Source organism: Syzygium oleosum, unplaced genomic scaffold (assembly GCF_021117445.2).
Source record: "Syzygium oleosum isolate NSW1041296 unplaced genomic scaffold, Sole_v2.1 Sole_v2.23, whole genome shotgun sequence".
Classification (NCBI taxonomy): domain Eukaryota; kingdom Viridiplantae; phylum Streptophyta; class Magnoliopsida; order Myrtales; family Myrtaceae; genus Syzygium; species Syzygium oleosum.
The window spans coordinates 518,953-538,743 of record NW_026607507.1 but is presented as its reverse complement, the minus strand read 5'-3'; the positions used below and the strand labels follow the sequence as shown (position 1 = coordinate 538,743).

General features: G+C 41.3%; 2 protein-coding genes and 1 pseudogene across 2 annotated transcripts; 2 read left to right on the top strand and 1 right to left on the bottom strand.

Moving 5' to 3' along the window:
- Positions 1-1,098: 1,098 nt before the first annotated feature.
- Positions 1,099-7,305, bottom strand: LOC130141005 (amino acid transporter AVT1A-like; annotated as a pseudogene).
- A 4,072-nt stretch (positions 7,306-11,377) lies between these two features.
- LOC115674767 (uncharacterized) lies at positions 11,378-12,342 on the top strand. The gene is made up of 3 exons (XM_030597271.2): positions 11,378-11,613; positions 11,715-11,787; positions 11,948-12,342. The coding sequence occupies exons 1-3, from the start codon at positions 11,465-11,467 to the stop codon at positions 12,194-12,196; spliced, it is 471 nt and encodes a 156-aa protein (XP_030453131.1). The 5' UTR covers positions 11,378-11,464; the 3' UTR covers positions 12,197-12,342.
- A 1,133-nt stretch (positions 12,343-13,475) lies between these two features.
- LOC115674605 (phosphatidylinositol 4-phosphate 5-kinase 4-like) lies at positions 13,476-17,783 on the top strand. Its single transcript, XM_030597044.2, has 8 exons — positions 13,476-15,002; positions 15,433-15,600; positions 15,838-16,003; positions 16,084-16,200; positions 16,445-16,638; positions 16,779-16,909; positions 17,028-17,100; positions 17,245-17,783. The coding sequence occupies exons 1-8, from the start codon at positions 13,765-13,767 to the stop codon at positions 17,534-17,536; spliced, it is 2,379 nt and encodes a 792-aa protein (XP_030452904.1). The 5' UTR covers positions 13,476-13,764; the 3' UTR covers positions 17,537-17,783.
- Positions 17,784-19,791: the final 2,008 nt, after the last annotated feature.

The window sequence follows — 19,791 nt, the reverse complement described above, 5'->3', positions numbered from 1 at the left end:
ATTCAACTTCATATCTTGTTCATTCTTAAATGATCGCTTCAACTTCCAAATACCTGAAAACAAAACAAACATCACACACAATTAATTATTAACAAAGTATGTTTGTCTAGCTGAACTGTGCTCGTGAGGCGAGCGGCGAGGTGAGTGAATAGAGGCGAGAGGCTAAAGTGAGCTAAGAGGGTTTCTATTTATTTTTTTGGTCAAATTAGGGCTAGGTTTCTTTCTACTTTCTAATTTGCATAAAAAAAAAAGAGAACATAGGCAGAGGTGCTAGGGTTTAGAGTAGGGTTTTTTTCCACTTTTTAATATATATTTTATATATGTTATATATAATATATACATGGTTGGTCCGGATTGGACCAACTCTAAACTCTCAGGATCGAGGAATAACCTACACAGTGAGCATTGGTCCAGGGTCAACTCTGGACTAATGCTCACCTCTATTGAACACGTTGTTTTAAGCGAACTGACAAAAATATTATTGAAAAAAATGATGGTAAGAATTTCACAAATTCTCTTTTTCATCTTTGGGTCTCACCACGTTTCAGAGATTAAACAATCTTTAAATAATCATGGGGATAATCACCAAAAAAGTTCTAGACCTATTGTACAAATGTTGATTTAGTCATAAACCTTTCAATTTGATCAAATTTAGTCCTAAATCTTTTGACGATTTGCCAATGTAGGTATTTCGGCCAATTTTGATCGGAAATCGTTAACATGGACGCCGGGCGTCCTACATGACGTGGCCGATGCTGACGTAAATTTTTTTTTCAATTTTTAAGATAATTTTTTTCTTTTTTCCATTTTTTCTTTTCTTTTTTTTTACTATGGGTAGGGGAGGGCTTGGGTGAGGGTGTCTCAGCCAACGCCAAGGCCGCGGATTGACAAAGGGAAATAAGAAAAAAATAAAAAAAGGAAAAAAACATTGCAAAAATTATTCACGTCAGCGTCGATCGTCCTACGTGACGCAGCTAGCGCTAACGTGAATAATATTTGCCTCCGCCGGTCATGTCACGTAAGCGGCCGTCGTCTATGTTAGCGATTTCCGAACAATATTGACCGGGTCAATGGGGGCCAGGCTGGCAAGGGGCAAGGGGCCCTCGAAGAGCGATGCTAATCAGCATTACTAACACACACAAAGCAGCAAGGACAGCATTTACTCCTGTTCTTTTTTAAATATCAACTGAGCAATTAACACTGTAAAAATAGTTGACGATCACATTGATCTGGTGCTGAAGTTCCATGAAGCTTGTAATGTATAGAACTGGACTGATGATTGCCTAAAGCTCTATTATACATTGAGTGGCTGAATCTCCTGTTCAGTAACTCCTTGCAATCTGGGAAATGGAAGAATACGTCCCCAGCGTGGCACTGGCGATGCCCACGACCGCGATTGCAGCGCTCAGAATAACCTGAACATGTCAAGCGACAAGAAATGTATCAGCAATTGGAGCATTGGACAGAAGGGTACTACGCCAATAGGATCTTAGTGTCTAGAATTTATGAAATAAGACGGATGCCGCGTTATTCTGCTTTGTTAGCGAAAAGAACATCAAAGCCACTGCCGAGAAGACCTCCCGCAGATTAGTGCTCACCAAGTTAATTTCTGGATTCAGAGTACTAAAACTAACCATTGAAAGTCCCATCTTCTCCAGAAAAGTTCTGTTTTCCTACTTTATGGCCCCAAAAGGGGAATAGTAAGAGCAAGCATGATCAAAACTGTTAGTGCCCCACCGCCTATCTTATGTTATGCCACATTTCTATAAGCCTCTTACTTTTGCTTCTCTCCTTCAAGTTGAATTCACTTCTGCCAATGAAAGTTTTACCCGAGATCAAGTCTGAAGTACCTGCATTTTTGTTGCTTTGTTCCCCATAATCCTCAGAAAGCACAAAGCTGGCATAATTACTGCCTGAATCAAAGATAAAATTTTACGTGGTTCAGAAAAATCGGGAGTGCAAAACTTGTATTCCTGAACAACAGGTGAGGTGGAGATTCCAACAGACAATAACAAAGCCTTGATAATGTCAAGCTATTGCTTATACTCCTTAAGGAAGATCGTTGTCAATACTATGAATTAACAGCACGTAAACAAGTCCCATCCTCAAATATCAAGCAGTTGAAACTGATAGAATATCAACACAATGGCACAATGGCACAATTTTACCAAGAAGAATTTGAGGATCTGCTAAGCTAAATTGATTAGCTTTGTTTGTTTCTAACCGAAAATTAACCATGAATTTTACTAGATCTTATTTTGTTGGTGTTCAAATTGCTTCTAAGTTCTCAAAATATATAAGAAAATGTATGTAGTCTCTAGCCAAAATTGAGAGACGTGCTTGTATGATTCAACTACGGAATCCTTGAACAATTACTGCAGAAAAACTTAGTCCCATAATAGACATGGAAGTGTGGACTAAAAAGAAAAGAAGGGACAGAAGTGTGCCAAATAGTGCCTATATGCTCATATGCAGACAGTAGTAAAGATGAGGTCTATCTGATGGAAGATGTGAATGAGATAGGAAGAGGTTCAGAGTCGATGAAAATCTTTAATAAAATGAAGCACAAGTCCTGGTTTTGACCTCGTGAAGAAAACAAATGGTCCATTTATCAATATTCCGAACATGAATGGACGCAAATGGATAACTCTGGAAACGACATCAGACACAGCAAGGCTATACAGAAGAAAGATATAAATCCAAATTCAAGTTAATGAGGTAATATCCCTACCACAAGAACACTTAGGAGGGAACCAATTAAAGCCATTACAAGACCTGCATCAAACCAGAAAAAGTTATACTGACAGCACCACATAAATGTCAAGTACTTGTGTGAAATACTAGATGTAGCTGGGAACCATGGGTAAGCAAACGGTAAAAGTTGGAGCAATGCCGTAGATCTTCCGTAATGTGAGGTTTGTGCTGATGCAAAGTTTAACTACATTATTTACTCTTTGTGCAGTATGCTCTTCTGAAATTCTAAAGACAAGCATCCCTCATCAGTATGTGCGGATTCACTTGTAGAATGTGTTCAAGAAAGTTCCTAACATCGAGCATCCATTAGTGTCTCAATGTGGGTTTCTCATAAAAAAAAAACTGCAATAAACTATGTCAAGTGTGGCACTTCAATATAGATGTGATGAATATCTCAACCTAGAATAGAAGGAATTACCATGGAACATAATACTGAGGAATGGAATGTTTCGTAACAGAGAATCCATCTGTTTTTATACAATTAAAGCACAATTACCTTTGTTACATGTTAATGAGGAAAAGGAAAAACTATTTTAAGTCTCCCTAGTGTTGGAAGTATCAATATTGAATGAAAGATTCTTGCAGCTCAAGTTTTCCAATAGCCTCAAAGAGTAAAAATTCCGGTAGTCCTTTATGTTTAATTTATCTAAATCACCTTTGGCAGCACGCAAGCTAAGGGTCACTAACCAAGAAAAGAGAGAGAGAGAACAATTTCTAGTTTTCAAAATAGGACTTCACAAATGTGAGGGGGAACTACCGCTGAGCTAAGCCACAGCTTTTTTTCTTTTATCCTGTTCAGAATTGAAGATTGGAAGCGACACACTCCAAATATATATTAACTTAAATCCAATGCATGCCAATCCGCCAGCTACCTCCATAGTCTTACGTTGGTTTCGTATAACTGAAGGATATTTCGACAGTAATGATGAGGATGAACTGTTTCTGTGAAAAGGAACTTAAAATATTTACCAAAGAAAGGAAGAAGGAAAGCAACACAAACTGAGGAGATGACCAGGGTTGTTCTAAGCAGAATATAACACAAAAAACTGTCCGAGATTCCTGCAGGCAGCAACTCTTCTATGCTCCGTGCCAATGGGTTCATCAACAGCACATATTTATCCAATGTTCAGGATACAAAGTACGTTATAAACAGCAATGATAAAAGGAAAAAAAAGAATTCATCAGTTTAATTGTCGCGACTCAAAAATGCAACGCAAAAAGGATATTTAGTGAACGGATTGATGACCTGCCACAGAAAAAAGGAAGGGGCGCTTAGAATCCACAGAGGTATTCATTTTGACCAGGGATAGAAGCATTGCAGCACAATGCACAAAATCTCCTACTCACTGTTGTCCATATGGCGACTTTGGAAGCAATGGAATGTCCTGGCATATTTAAGGTTATCTGGGATAATGTACTTTGACCAAACATGAGATATCCCAAGACTGCAACGCCGCCATATATTAAGACACACAAGATGAAGCTGCATATACAAGAAAACTTTTAGGATATAAAAGAAATTAAGCAAAGTATGTTAAGCATGTACCAGAAGAAAGTCCATACCACACAATCAATGCCTTGTTGAATTTTGTTTTATCAGCCATTGACTGATAAATGTTTGGAAAAACAGAATGTCCAGAGTAGCAAAATCCATACACACCAATGGCAAATGGAATGCCACTCCAATTCACTATGGGACTTGTTTGGTGAAATCCAGTACCCTCTGTAGTACCAATTATCACCACGCAAATACCTATCAAAGCTGTAGCAATTACTCCTCCAGCTGCAAGGATGCAATGCCAACGCAGATGAAATTCACAAGTTGCAGTTTAGATACTAAAAGAATTATAAATGTTACTAAATCAAGGAAATGCTCGCCTGAGAGGTATGATATTACTCGTAGATCCCTCAACCAAACTGTAGGTAGTACAACGAGAGCAGTTAAAATTCCAAAAAGATGCAAAGAATCCAGCTGAAAACCAGCCCAATCAAATGATACTCCAGGAAATAGTCTGGTGAGGTTATCCCCTTCCAAAATAATAAACTCCACACAATATGTCTGCAGACAAGAGCTAAGATAGTGAACAGGCTGCATTATGACTGCAAAAGTAAAAGCAATGCTTCTAGTCGGAACTTACATATAATTCGGTGTACAAAATGATCTGCAACATGAAGCAAGAAAGACAACTATTAGACTAAAGGAAATCCATTGCCGAGCAATGAACCTTTCTTTTACTCTCCATAAATGACAATCTACCCCACAAACCAATTAATAATCAGGCATTATTACAAGATGAAATCATAAACTCACAGAGACGAAAAGGCGCCCATATCTCCCAAAGGCAGCTTGTCCTAGATCTGGGTATGTAACGATGCCTTCTTTGCTTTCAAAGCAGTCTCTCATGAGAGAGGCAGTGTAACAGCATATGATGGCGAAAAGAACTAAAATCGCGAGACTTGCCCATCCACCTTCTTTTATTGTGTAAGGTGTAGATAGAAGCCCCACTCCAGCCAGTACATTGATCCCTATTTTGGAATCAAGGCATCATAAAACATCAGGTAAACAAAAGGGGTTAATTCCTGCCAAACGGCTATTGATACATGAGCGCTAATGGGAAAGTAAATATATTGAACTATCACTTGAAGATGTCACGTGGCCACTAGTGCAACGGACCATTGAAAACAGTCTGGGTGAAGCTACATCCATGACTGATAGGCAATTCTCCCGTAATCTGTCGGTGAAATGAGGACTTAGCTGAATATGATGATTGTGCTCTTGATATCACATCTTCCTCCCTTGGATGTTTACTCTCTTCAGTCAGTAAAGGAGATCTTGAACCTGCGTCTATGTTACTCTTGGTGAAATCACTGTCATAGCTTGAATATCTTATATTTGGTGAGCGACCGAGAAATCCAAAGTTTGGCGAGATCGAGATGGTATACGAATCTGTAGTCTCCCTGCAACAAAGGGTAGAGAGCGGTAACAAGGATAAAAATAACAAGGTTAGCACTTCAAAACTGCAAAGAAAAAAAATTCGGCAATGCAAATTGTTGAGTACAACATTTGAGCTCTACCATTACTGTTTTAGCATAAAATGTTACTTGTTCAGCGTAGAAAGAAAGGTTATAGTAGACTCGAGAAATGCTGACGCCAAAATGCGGTACCACACTAGAATAAAATATTTTGCTTCGCACAACTATTACGCATACTATATAACAGACAAATACACTTGATCGCAGAACAATCTCTCAATATCACGAAGAAATTCACAAATCTACTGGCTTCAAGACACTTGCATTTTCTTCGGGACGTAACTCACGAGCACGCCGCATAATTGATTGTTAAGGCCAATCTCTGATGCGCAGAAACCAAACCCAATTGGAAACCCAAAAACCCACTAAAACTAAAAAAATCACTCAAATTAAGAAATCTATTCAAATTGGATCGGGTTTCCTTTACAGGCTCAAACTCGACACTTCACACGTCCGTGCCTTATGCTCCTTTGAATCAAGCGAATCAAATATCAAATTTCATATCTCTCGAATTTTCTAACTGAATCTTTGACGAAATCTTCTTCATCTATGAATCAGCATTGCAATAAACATCCAGGCGGGAAAAACATGTAGACTCGCAGCATCAATGTCGACTTCGAGTTTTGGCAAACTACTTTCTGCACGAACCAAAATGCCCCTACAATCTTGATAGGCCTTATCCTGGCGGGAAACGAGGAAATTCCTAAAGAAAAAAACAAGCAGGAAGCACAAACTCTATCCTGCCACTGAGTACATTTCCAAGGATCAGCAAAAGCAACGCCTCAAACATTTCTGATGATCGACACTCTGTTGAACGACACAAAATCAACTAGCAGCACCACATGCTCATTGTGTAAAAGATCACACGTTTACGATTCGCAAACTCAACACACCCGCTTCTCGGATAAATCCGGCATCGCTGCCGAAAGCCAAGAAAGGCCAAAACCAGGATTCATCGACAGAACCTCCTTCGCTAATGAACACACCATCCGAAAACCAAACAAGCAACGAGAATCCAGGATGGCAACTTTTTGCCATACCGCGGCGTCGCCGTGGACCGATTGATCGGGGAAATATAGAAAACTAATATCTGTAAAACCGTAAGCAAACGTCACCTATAGCTCTGCGGCCACACTTGAGGGACGGAGTGGACCAGCGAACCGCTCCAGCCTGGGACGCCACCCTGCGCCGCGTCCTCTTCTCCCTCTTCGTCGCTGCTACTTCCTCCGGTCTTGCTCACCTCGAGATCTCCATTCTCGCTGTCGTCGACGTCGTCGTGCTCCAGGAAGAACTCGGCCTCTCCCTGCCGCTTCTCCTCCTCCCCCGCCATAATAGCAGAGCAAGAGGTGCACTCGACTCCGCAACAGACAGAAAAAGAAGAAAGAAGAAGGAGAAACGGAAGCACCGAAGAGAGGGGAATGACGAGGTGGACGAGTTGCCAGAATGGAAGGCGCCGAAGATTGAGATTGAGAATTGCATAACCAGTGTGTCAGTCAGTCAGGGGAAGGTGTTCGTGTCGGGGAACTGTGTTTTGGAGGGAAGAGCTGACGTGGCACGAGTGTATTTTTTGCTGACGTCATGTCGGGCTTCGGTCGGGGGAAAGGATTGCCACGCGCGCGCCATTCGTGCTGTTTCTGCACGCGCCCTGGTTTCTGCACAAAGGAGATTTGATTATTCTTCTTTTTTATTTTTGGTCAAAAGATTTGATTAATCTGCATTTAATGCAAACAAGCATGTTGATCATCTTCTAAATATAAAGGGCATTAAAATCCTTTTTACTTTTCTAATTCGTACGCTTTTCGAAACCCCTACTAAGCATGTTTAATGAGAAAATATTTAATGTTCAAAGTAGGGATTATGTATATTACGAATCACGAGAATAGTCAATGCATTGAAATTGCGATACTTTCTTATCTTATTACTTAATAAGCGTTCCGAAGCAACTTCTTTTACCAATATCGAAATAGTTTTTCTTTTTACTCTCTTTTTTGTATAAAAAGAGAGATCGATATTTTCATTTTCTTCACCCCAACTACTCTCCGGTACATGATGAAGAAAAGGTAGAAAACTTGACATGTGACGAAATCCCACAAAGTAAGAAACTTGGTTAGTTACTATCTCACACAAAAACCTTTTGAGGACATACTCCTATAATCATCATTCATTGATGAGATTTAATTATATTAAAAGAAAAAAACTCGCATTGTAACCTTCAATTAATTCATGCCTTCAATTTTCAAAACATATAATTAGCATCCCTTATTTAAGAATGTGTCGCTTTTCTTTCAGTTTTGTCCCTCTCACTATTTCAAATCCACTCACAATAAAAAAAATATAGGGGTGAGCAATAGGAACCGCCCGGATTGGGAATTACCCAAATTGAACCGACCAATTCTGAGCAATTTCTGGGGGCGCTGGTCCAGTTCTTGATTCAATAAAATTGGACCTGGTGTTTTCGATCCAGTTCCTGGTTTTATGGATGGAACTACCCACTCAGACCGGCCCAATTTTTTTATTTTCATTTTATTTCAAAAAAGCCCAAATTCGTTCCATGGCGGCCATGATTGAGAAGAGGGAGACATAGAGAGCATAGTTTAGAGAGAGAGAGAGAGAGAGAGAGAGATGCATAGAGGGCTCAATCGGGGTTGGTGGCGACTTGACGTCAGTTGAAAGTGGTGGTGATGCATTGTTGGTCGTGGTCGGTGGTGGCATCCCGAGAGAGAGAGAGAGAGAGAGAGAGAGAGAATGCTTTAGGATTTGGATGAATCTGAGAGTAGATTGATCTCTTTAGGTTCATGGTTTTCATTAAGACATGCAAATTGTAAACCGATGTTGAAACGAAAAGATGAAAATGGCCGTCCAAATTACCTCTCACTTAAAAGTACGAACGAGAAAAACCGAAGTGGGCTAAGGGACTCATCGAGCGTTCACGCGCGGGAGGGAAGCGGTTCGGGCTGTCGTTGGGCCTGTCGGCGTCCCGCACGTTTCATGCGAGAGAACTCTGGGGTGGGGAGACACAACAATGATGCTGATGATTGTCTGGTTCTCAATAATTAAAGGGCGAGCCGCCCCCGTGAATGTGACGAGGCCGAACGACGACAAAAAGGAACATGTGAGAGCCTCGCCTCATTCCCCCACACAACACTAGTTTGCTATGCGTTCTAGCCCACAACTTTCGCCAAGAGCGCGACGTCACACAGCTTCCTGACGAAATGTTGCCCCCACGCGTGGCTGGCGTTATCCGTACACAAGAAAAGACAAAAAAGGAAGGAAAAGAACATCCAAATTCCACATGATTCCAGATTCTACACAATAATTTTCCCCATTTCCCCTTCCTTTTCTTTTTTTCAGAAATTTCGCACGATGATTTTTTTTTATAAGTGAAAGGGTAGGAAGGGGCGATCGATGGGATGACCACACGAAGTATTACTTCAATTTCGGTCGATAATCATTAGCTTCTTTTGTGGTGAAAATTTTAGCGCGATGCTGTTTTATTAATCTTCAACTCCTATATTAAAGACATTTTTATTACCTTCTTTAGGGATTTGTACGTTTCGGACATGATACTGAAATAAGACAATTATCTTTGTTATATAGAAGGGGGATGTTTCTCCCATCACCGTAGCATTGTTTATACCTAAGGATTTAGAGGGCATAAAGGCTTGGTCATATCTCCGCCCGTCTTAAAGATCGACCAGAGATGTAACATAGTATACAAATATTTACTTTTTTTTTCTCTTTTTTTTATGGATCTGTACTTGATTAAGAAGTCCTCAATTTTTGGGATCGAAGATCGACCTTGTTAGCCTGGGATTGAGGACCGAATCGACCCTATAGGTCCGATCCGGTTCTAGGATCAACCCGGACCAACCGATTTTTTTTTTCATTTTTTGTATTCATTGAAAGGACAAACATACTATTTCAAATTATATATCATCAACAATGCGACATTGAGCAACCAAACTATGAATACTAGTAGATATCAAACATAAATATTAGATAAGGTAACAACATAAATTTCACACTTGCTAAAAGTAACAAACCATGAAACGAACGCGTGAAATACAATTAAACCATAATAAGTTCAAAATACGTAATATAAATCATGAATTATACAGCTTTATATCTTGTTCATTCTTAAATGATTGCTTCAACTTCCAAATACCTAAAAACAAAATGAACAACACACATAATTAATTATTAACAAAGTATGTTTGTCCAGCTGAGCTGCGCTCGCATGACGAGCGAGGTGAGAAGCCAAGGAGAGCGAAGAGGGTTTCTTTTTTTTTTTTGGTCCAGTTAGGGCTAGGTTTCTTTCTACTTTCTAATTTGCATAAGAAAGAAGAGAACATAGGGGGAGGCACTAGGGTTTAGAGTAGGGTTTCTTTCTACTTTCTAATAGATATTATATTATATATAATATATACAGGGTTGGTTTGGATTGGATCAACCGTAAACTCCTAGGACCGAGGAACAACCTACATAGTGTAGGGTTCAGGGGTTCTAGGACCAATGACTGACCTAATCGCCCTAGGAATTGGACTAGGACCGGCTGGGTTCAACCTGGACCAATGCTCACCCCTACTGAACATGTCGTTTTAAGTGAATTGACAAAAATATTCTTGAAAAAATGGTGATATGAATTTCATGAATTTTCTTTTTCATCTTTGAGTCTAAGCTCGTTTCAGAGATTAAACAATCATTAAATAATCATGGGGCCAAAAAGTTCTAAACCTATTATACAGATGTTGATTTAGTCATAAACCTTTCAATTTAGTCAATTTAGTCCTAAGCGCTGACATGAATGTTGGACGTCCTACATGACGTGGTCGATGCTAACGTAGAAATTTTTTGCAATTTTTAAGATAATTTTTCTAATTTTCTTTCTTTTTTTTTTCATTTTTTCTTTCCTTTTTTTTTACTGTGGGTCGAGGAGGGCCTGGGTGAGGGAATCTTAGCCAACACCAAGCTGCAGACCGATGAAGGGAAATAAGAAAAAAATAAAAAAATAAAAAAATAAAAAAAGATTGCAAAAATTGTCCACGTCAGTGTCGATCGTTGTACGTGATGCAGCTGGCGTTAATGTGGATAATATTTGCCTCCGCCGGTCATGCCAAATAGTATGGTAGGCGTCCACAATAGCGATTTTCGATCAAAATTGGCCGGAATGATTACTTTAATAAATCATCAAAATGTTTATAACTGAATCGACATGCGTATAATAGGCATAAGACTTTTTTGATGATTTTCCCAAGAACACTTTCTCCCTCGTCTCTTTATCATTTCATCTTCCTTTTTGTTCTTTTCCCTTGACAAAAGCTTCTTGCCATTTTCACAGCAAACAAGGACCAGTGAAGAAACTTATTATTGGAGCCCAACTGGGGTTGTGAAAAAGGTTGAAGAGACGGAGGAATAGGCTTCTTTGCGATCACTTGGTTTCGATCGCATAAATCGATTCCTTCCTTAAAACCAACCAAAAACTTTTACTTTTGTCGGACTTACAATTTTTCGTGCCCATCTATATTCCGGACACAAAAAGTTGGCAACCTAAAGCAATGCATTATACTATGCCCACCATGCAAGCCTTTGTCAATGCCCCTCTCCGCGGTTCTCTAGCAAGACACCCTGAAAATCTCCTTCAAAATCCGTCGCGGAGGCCTCACGAAGCAAGAGCAAGATGGGCAACGCACTTGTGGGAAATGGAGAGAAGGCGGTGAAAGAGATCGAGCCGATCGTCGAGAAATTTTACGAAAGCCATGTCAAAGAGAGCGCTGTGGAGGACATGAGCTTGGCGGATTTTTACCGCGTTGTTTGCGAGACCGTGGAGTGAGTTTCGATGTCTTGATTCTCAAATTCGATATCTTTGAACTATTTCCAAACAATGTATTGCGTTCATGCCCTTGATGGTCGATCTCTCTTTGGGACAGAGAAATCAATAAGAAGCTGGGGAACACGCAATTTCGCGTGCCGAAGCTCTCCACTCTCCAGCATGCTTATCAGGTAAACGAATCAGTATCCAGCTTTGCAAACTCCTTGATTATTATCAAATCATGTAATAATTTTCCTTGGTATTATCGTGAAAAAGGTTGTATATGTCCATTTTACTTATTAATGTCCCTGATAAGAGAATTATATTTGGCTCATGTCATCAAAATTGCAGACTCACCATCAAGGGAAAGGGAAATCGTTGACCAAGGAAGAGTTCCAGAAGATCCTGCAAGAGGTGATCGTGGACACGGGATTCACTGGCATCGGAGCCAAGGACATCCTCTTCTACCTCTTCGGCATCCCGGTGACGGCGCTCTTCATGAAGCAAAGAGTTGCGCCGAATGCGATTCCCAATGAGATCTTCATCCCCGGAATCACCTCCGCCACGGTCTTTCTCCTAGCCAAGTTCAACAAGATATGAACTGACTCAAACATACACCATTTACATAAGGACTTTCTCTAGTATGTGCTGTTTTCCCTTCATATACGGATAAGGAGGATTATCTGCTCTTGCCTTTTGGTTGAAATGTCAATATATCAAGCCTGGTGCTGGTGTGATGATTCAAATTCACTTGTTATAGTAGGCATGTAGAGAAAAAAATGAAAATGGCCAGAAGCCCGGAAACCGGTCCGACGTTTGGGGCCCAAATTCGACCGGGTCAGTCGTAGGGGTCACAAATTTTTTTCTAAAAAAGAAAAGTTGAAAAATGTCAAAACAAAGGAGTTTGAGGTAAAAAATGACTTCCGGGTTTTCCCATTTGGCTATTTTATAGCACCATGAACGCCATTTTCAGATTGGTATTTCGAGTCTCCTAAATCAAATGAATCAAAAGTCATATGTCCTATTAATATCAAGCCTCGTGAATCTCGTTTCTTTAAATAAAACTTAAGATAAAGTAATTTCATATTCGTTATTTGAAAATTGCATGTTTGAGTATTGAAGTTTCATGATTCACAATTGATTTTTTTTCTTAATGATTGCGTTAGCTTCTTGTGATGATTTGCGTATTACAATCAAATGACATGCCAACGCCCCTTCCACCTAATTTGCATGAAAAGCTAATTCACCTCTCAAGACAAGGGTGTGAGTGTTTCACGTCGGTTTTGTACATCACGTCATCATCACCGACGCGATATAATTACGCACCTATAAGAGTACATCAATTTGGCTTGAGCACCAACATACATAATATAATCTCCATTGTAAGCCCTTTTGAAAGAATCTTAAACTTCCTTTATCCGTCTGCACAATCAAATATACTATAGTCGAATGTTTCGATCTTTCTGAGGTCAAACATAGAGATGCTTCCAAGTTCCAGCTATCCAACGTAAGTCCAAGATTTACTCATAGCTTGAAAGCATCGTGGATCCTATTCTCTTCTTTAATACGAATTATGTATTTTGTGATTTTGGTAATCTGGTGCACAGATTATCCTGCCATACGAGAACGAAAAATCAATTTACAAATACGGTAGGGCCAAGGATAAGATAATCTATTGTTCTAATATGTAATTAGAGATGATGATGATGATAACTAAACCACCAACTGGCACATGAAAGTTGAATGCAAAGTTCTTGCGCTCCAACAATTTCGGTTAAGAGAAAACGAGAGAACAAGAAAATGCTCAGCTAAAATAAAAAGAAAGGAAAAGACAGGAACGTTGGAGGGTGTTCGTTGAGTTATTTTCTTGCCCGAGAGACATGAAACAACCGATCCTTGGTTCAATCGCTCTTTTCGCTCCGTTCGGACAAATACATGGATAGATAACAAGAAAGAGAAGATCAAACGAGGAAAACAGGAAAAAAACCTTCAACAGACTCCAAATCTTTGTCAGGCAAACACACGAAGAGAGAAAGAGAATATAGATCTTCACGTGCATTTGGATCGCATCAAACAATGCATCGGATTGAAGAATTCGCGAGAACGGACGTAAGAAAGCAGGAAGAATAGATAGAGCAGGGATCTGTTTTTGTTTTTGATTATAAGAGATGAGCAAAGAACACAGCAACACGGTGATGAAGGCGTGGGAGGCGACCCTACGCAAGACGCAGGCCGCGAAGAAGCGCGCCAACAGCATCTTCGGGACCATGTCCGTGGCCCATGCCGACGACGAAGACGAGGATGGCGATCACGATGACAACAAGAACCATAACAACAACATCAACAACAACAACAAAAGCCTTGATGCCTCTCCAGGTGGCGGTGAGATCTACCATGCAGAGCAGTTCGTCCTGAACGGGGATTGCTACACGGGGCAATGGCAAGACAACTTCCCACATGGGTACGGCAAGTACCTGTGGACGGACGGCTGCATGTACGTAGGCCAGTGGCACCGGGGAAAGAAGATGGGGAAGGGTAGGTTCAGCTGGCCTTCTGGGGCAATCTATGAGGGCGAGTTCAAGGGCGGGTACATGGACGGGAAGGGCACATACACTGGCCCGAGCGGCGATGTCTACCGTGGCCAGTGGGTCATGAACCTGAAGCACGGACACGGGGTCAGGAGCTTCACAAATGGTGACTGCTACGAAGGCGATTGGAGGAGGGGGTTGCAGGAAGGGAGTGGAAGGTATCAGTGGGCCAATGGGGATTGCTATGTGGGTGAGTTCAAGAATGGTGTGATCTGTGGGAAGGGCACTTTTGCTTGGTCCGATGGGAATAGATATGAAGGTTTGTGGGAAGATGGATTGCCCAAAGGGAATGGGACTTTCATGTGGCCTGATGGCAGTTTTTACTTGGGGAATTGGAGCAAAGACCTGGAGGAGCGGAGCGGGAGCTACTACCCAGCGGGCGGGTCGCCGCCCGCCGAGGGGGATAAGCTCGAGTGGAGCCCGCAGCAGGTGTATGACGGGCTGTCAGGGCACGAGATCTGCTCCGGAGAGAAGGTCTCAATCCTGCCCTCACAGAAGAAGCTAACGGTGTGGAGGTCGTCCAAGGGGGACACCCGGCCGAGACAGGTGTCAGCTGATGGGCGAGTCAGTGTTGGCGTGGAGAGGACGATCGACCGGATGGAAATGCTGGAGGGCGGCAATGGGGACGGCAGTGGCACGTTCGAGGAGTTGGGGAGGGACGTGGAGGTGGATCTCTTGGGGCTGGATATTGAGAAGGCGAACCTAGAGGGGTTCCTAGGGCAATTGAGGCTGCCTAGAACAGGGAAGAAGCAAGGGGAGACAATCTACAAAGGGCACAAGAACTACGAGTTAATGCTCAATCTGCAGCTCGGGATAAGGTATAAATCAACTTCGAAACTTTTCTGCCACCGGATCTGTTCTTCATGATTTAATTTTGCCTAATTTCCTCTTGCGATTTCGTCTCATGCAGTCTGTATTGGCGTCTAGGATCACTCTGTAGTTCCATTTTCAGTCATGTCTGGATGATGTACATGAACTCTAGTGTAGAACTAAAAAATATCACCTTATTGACCTGCAGAGCCAACTTATCTGCAAAGTCTCATAGGTACGGTATGCGAATGAACCTTATCAAATGTCTTACCTGAAAGGGATGAACTTGAGTTTTCGCATCAAGTGATTTTGCTTCCAGATTCGGTTATAATTGGACATCTAAATTCATTGAGCATTGGCAGTTAGACAAGCTCAAACAACATTTTCATATGTACGTGCAAATGTTATCTGATGGGCATATCATTTTTCATGTTGCAGGCATTCAGTTGGAAGAGCCCCTCCGCCTGTATCTCTCGATCTCAAGGCATCAGCCTTCGATCCCAAGCAAAAGGTATGGACGAGGTTTCCTCCGGAAGGAAGCAAATACACGCCCCCGCACCAATCTTGCGACTTCAAATGGAAGGACTACTGCCCTTTAGTTTTCAGGTCAGCCCTCGGTTCAGTTATGAAAAAGATTTGTCAAATTTGACACGTCGAACTATTGTTATTGCTTTGTAAGCCTAAATTGTACCAGTGGATTCCGATATGCTGTTGGAAGAAAGAGTTTCAAATTCAAATGCTTTAATGGCAAATACCATTCAGGAAAAAAATGAAGCATGAGACAGTATGTCGTGGTTTTCTGTACAAATTTTATCACTATTGACTGTAGCACGTGATTTTTAGGACCCTGAGGAAGTTGTTCAAGGTGGATCCGGCCGATTACATGTTGTCAATCTGCGGGAATGACGCCCTCCGAGAACTCTCGTCTCCTGGCAAGAGTGGCAGCTTTTTCTATCTGACAAATGACGACCGATACATGATTAAGACAATAAAAAAGGCAGAAGTGAAAGTGAGTTCTGCATCTTCTGTCGGTTGTCGAGTAGAAAAAGATACTATGTTCGTCCTTCTTGCTGATTTCAATTGATTCAGGTGCTTCTGAGGATGCTTTCGGCTTATTATAATCATTTCCGAGCCTTTGAGAATACTCTGGTGACGAAATTCTATGGTCTGCATTGTGTGAAGTTAACTGGACCTATTCAGAGGAAGGTAGAAAATGCCTTTACATATGATTACCAGTTCTTTGACATGAAGGCAATTTTATTTTTGATTGCAAATGAAGCCAAGATCCTATCGAGCTAATTAGGCAACTGTTCTTAGTATGATTAGCCTAATCATTGGAAACTTTTTTCATGAAGCAACAGCTAGATCTTGTAATAAAAGAAAGTAAATGCACAAACATCAAGCACACATAGGCAAGATTTGCGACTGAAGTCATGGTTTGGTGAATTAGGTGAGGTTCATCATTATGGGCAATCTCTTTTGTTCTGAGTACACCATCCATAGGCGCTTCGATCTCAAAGGCTCATCCCTCGGCCGCACTACTGACAAGCCCGAGTCGGAAATTGACGGGAACACTATCCTTAAGGATCTCGATCTGAATTTTTTGTTTCGCCTTCAGAAGCCGTGGTTTCAGGAGTTCTGCAGGTAACTGATGGCATGCTCATCCTTGTTATCCACAACAGATAGGAAAGGGATCTCCAATCTTGTTCATCGATCTTTCTCGCTGAACCCATTGCCCTTTTGGTCTTGATGGTATATAATAGCACTGTTCCTATTATCAACAGGCAAATTGATAGGGACTGTGAGTTTCTTGAGCAAGAGAGAATCATGGACTATAGCCTTTTGGTTGGTCTTTACTTCAGGGAGACATCAGTGGCGGGGTATCTAATCCCGTCCGGAGCTCGTACTCCAACCGGTTATAATTTTTCGCCCATTTAGTCTGTTATTTTCTAATCATTGAGTGTTGAATCGTGCAATTTCTAAGTAAGCAATAGGAGCTTAGCTTAACTTTTCGGGTTCGTTTCATATTGCAGGTGACCAGGAAGATGAAGGCGCTCCTCGTCTCTCTCGAGCTGATGTAGACCAGCTTCTTCTTGATCCAACCAGGTTTGGATCTAAATTTCGTAAAGCATAGCAACAATGTCATCCAAACGTCAAGAACAAGGATCTTGTTGAGTTTAGTCCTATAAAATGATCATGTTCACTCTCTCTCTTTCAATCACGTGACACATTCCGAGAGATTAATTGCAGGTGGGCTAGTATCAGGTTGGGTGTGAACATGCCAGCTCGCGTCGAGAGATCGATTAGAAGAGGCGGTTCCGAGTTTCAGCTCATTGGCGAACCTACCGGAGAATTCTACGAGGTGGTGATGTTCTTTGGCATCATCGACATTCTCCAGGACTACGACATCAGCAAGAAGCTCGAGCACGCGTACAAGTCCATCCAGTATGATCCGACTTCGATATCAGCGGTCGATCCTAGGCAATACTCGAGGCGCTTCCGCGACTTCATCTTCAACATTTTCCTCGAAGATGAGTTGTGAAAATGGTCCGTGGATTCGCTGGCATTTTTTCTGCGGGATTTCGGCATTCCTTGGATAACTCCAGATGCCGACCACCTTTGCTGGCCATTACTTAAAACTGTATAATGCAATGTACAGAGCACATGGAAGATTACACATTTTTATAGGAGTGTGCAAAGAAAAATAGAATAATTGCACAAAGGAGACGAAATATTTATACCTGCAACTTTGTAATGTTTTGTCCAAATGAGTAGCTATATACATGTAATTGATCCATTCTTTTATTTGAATTAGTATAGAATTGATGATACTGAGACTAGTCCTGATCTTACACAAAGCAATCCTGTGTAGTTATTATTTTGAGCATAGTCATATATACTTTTCACCAGGAGCCTTTATATCTTGCTCGACTTGGGTACTCTATTTTTTTTCTAAACGATCCGGACAGTTATAGTTTGAAAAATTGACCAGTCATCCAAATCAACGGTGATAGATATAGATCGTGTACAAAGAATACACGAGCTATGTATTTGAAAACTTTGCTTTTATCAATTCCCTATCTGCAACCACGTTATGCATCGCACCATTACTTGTGGTATAGTGTGAAATGCCGAAATCCAATAGTAACTCTCTCCTCCTCAAGTCCTACATGTTGATCTGATCGGCGCTATCTCATTACAATCTCGCACAGCGTGTCAATGACGACACTCAGCACGCGACAAAGCACTCTTACTTGAACATTGAACTTCGAACGCCTTCCGACCGCCCTGGTTTTGAGAAGTTATTGCATGATCTATAGACGGTACAAATTTTTGTTCCCCCCCAAGTTTTTTACGCTAAGGTATGGTCTTTTATCCCGAGCCGTGTGAGGTGTTTAGGGCTTGATAGGAACGCTAGAGTTCAGCCAGACCAGACCCAGATGCATGAACATGGCAAAAGAAAACAGAGTGCTGGGTTCAAATGGACCGGACCAGACTAAGGGAAGCCTTAAACCAATCACTGGACCACTTTGACAGTTCCCACAGGCAATGTATGGACAGTTCTCGGTCCGCTCCAGATCTTGAATGCCTTCCTCGTCCTCACTTCTTCTAGGACTAGACAGATTAAACTAGAGTTTTTTTTTTTTGCCGTAAGAAACCTCGATATTATTTAAACTTAAGAATTCTTAAACAAAAAGCCCGACATAAGGGCGTCCAAACATAACAGGTCCAATAGAGGTTGTGGAAGACGGGGTTAACCAGACTAGAGATTGAAGCAGTACTTATTCATTCACAATTTTCGAAACTTGAGCATGAAAGGAGAGGACTTTTGTAATGGCCCATCTTTAGATCGTGAGAGGCAAGGCTTGGCCGCAGAGACCCGGTCGATTGGAGGCCTTTGGAGCACTTAATGAATCTTTTGAACAGGTTAAGTTTAAACCATTTATTTCGATAACCCTGATTATGTGCAGTTACCACATAAATTGGTGGGATTCAAACGGATGATCTCTAGTTTGTGAGCCGGAAATTCACAACGCTCCAACTGACTATATTCGACCTTTGGGGTTCGTGCAAGCCACTCTATCCACTCGCATAGAGTATAACTTCATCCACACAACGACGAGCATGGCCTCTAAAGGTTGGCTTTGTCGCGAGAAGTCAGTGACTTTGGTACGAGATCCGTCGCACACGAACCAAACAATTGTGGTTATTAAAGCAACTCCTTGAACGTTTAAGAACTCTGATTCTAATAAAAGGACTTTCGTTAACAAAGAAAAGTTTGCAATCTGTAGCCTTTGATGCATTCTTCTTGTGATCTGCACAATCATCGCTTCAAAAATCTTAATACTGCTTCGTTGAGTATGGTTTAAAAGTGTATACCAGGCAATCGTTTGCATGAGTTTCGCTACTATGCATGGAGAGTTTGATCTCTCGCAATAAGTTCCCGTGCAACTTTTATTGCTTTCAATAACTATAAGTACTCTTCTATCCCTTGGAACCACCCTTAAATATACATACGACGTCGAATGTCGAGGGCTTCATCCCTTCATTTTTAACTAATTCCGGAAATTGCAAGACGTCGCGTCTAGCCAACCTTTAGCCCCGTGCAGCAGCGCATTCTTTCGGCGGGCGTGCGATGCTTATGGTCGATGTCGCGGTAGACAAGGACGACATCCTTACTTCAATAATCAGGGCTGATTGTATCAAAGCAATCAACTTGATTGCATAGACTAATATAAATGTGCAGTTGACCCGATTAACAGGATAAGATTAATGACGAATCATCTGATTGGTTTA

Excerpts from the sequence above, each read along its gene's own strand:
- LOC115674767 (XM_030597271.2), top strand. The coding sequence starts at position 11,465 with ATGGGCAACGCACTTGTGGGAAATGGAGAGAAGGCGGTGAAAGAGATC. Across the intron at positions 11,614-11,714 it reads GTTGTTTGCGAGACCGTGGA|AGAAATCAATAAGAAGCTGG; the intron begins GTGAGTTTCGAT and ends TCTTTGGGACAG. Across the intron at positions 11,788-11,947 it reads CTCTCCAGCATGCTTATCAG|ACTCACCATCAAGGGAAAGG; the intron begins GTAAACGAATCA and ends TCAAAATTGCAG.
- LOC115674605 (XM_030597044.2), top strand. The coding sequence starts at position 13,765 with ATGAGCAAAGAACACAGCAACACGGTGATGAAGGCGTGGGAGGCGACC. Across the intron at positions 15,003-15,432 it reads AATCTGCAGCTCGGGATAAG|GCATTCAGTTGGAAGAGCCC; the intron begins GTATAAATCAAC and ends TTCATGTTGCAG. Across the intron at positions 16,201-16,444 it reads CTGGACCTATTCAGAGGAAG|GTGAGGTTCATCATTATGGG; the intron begins GTAGAAAATGCC and ends TTGGTGAATTAG.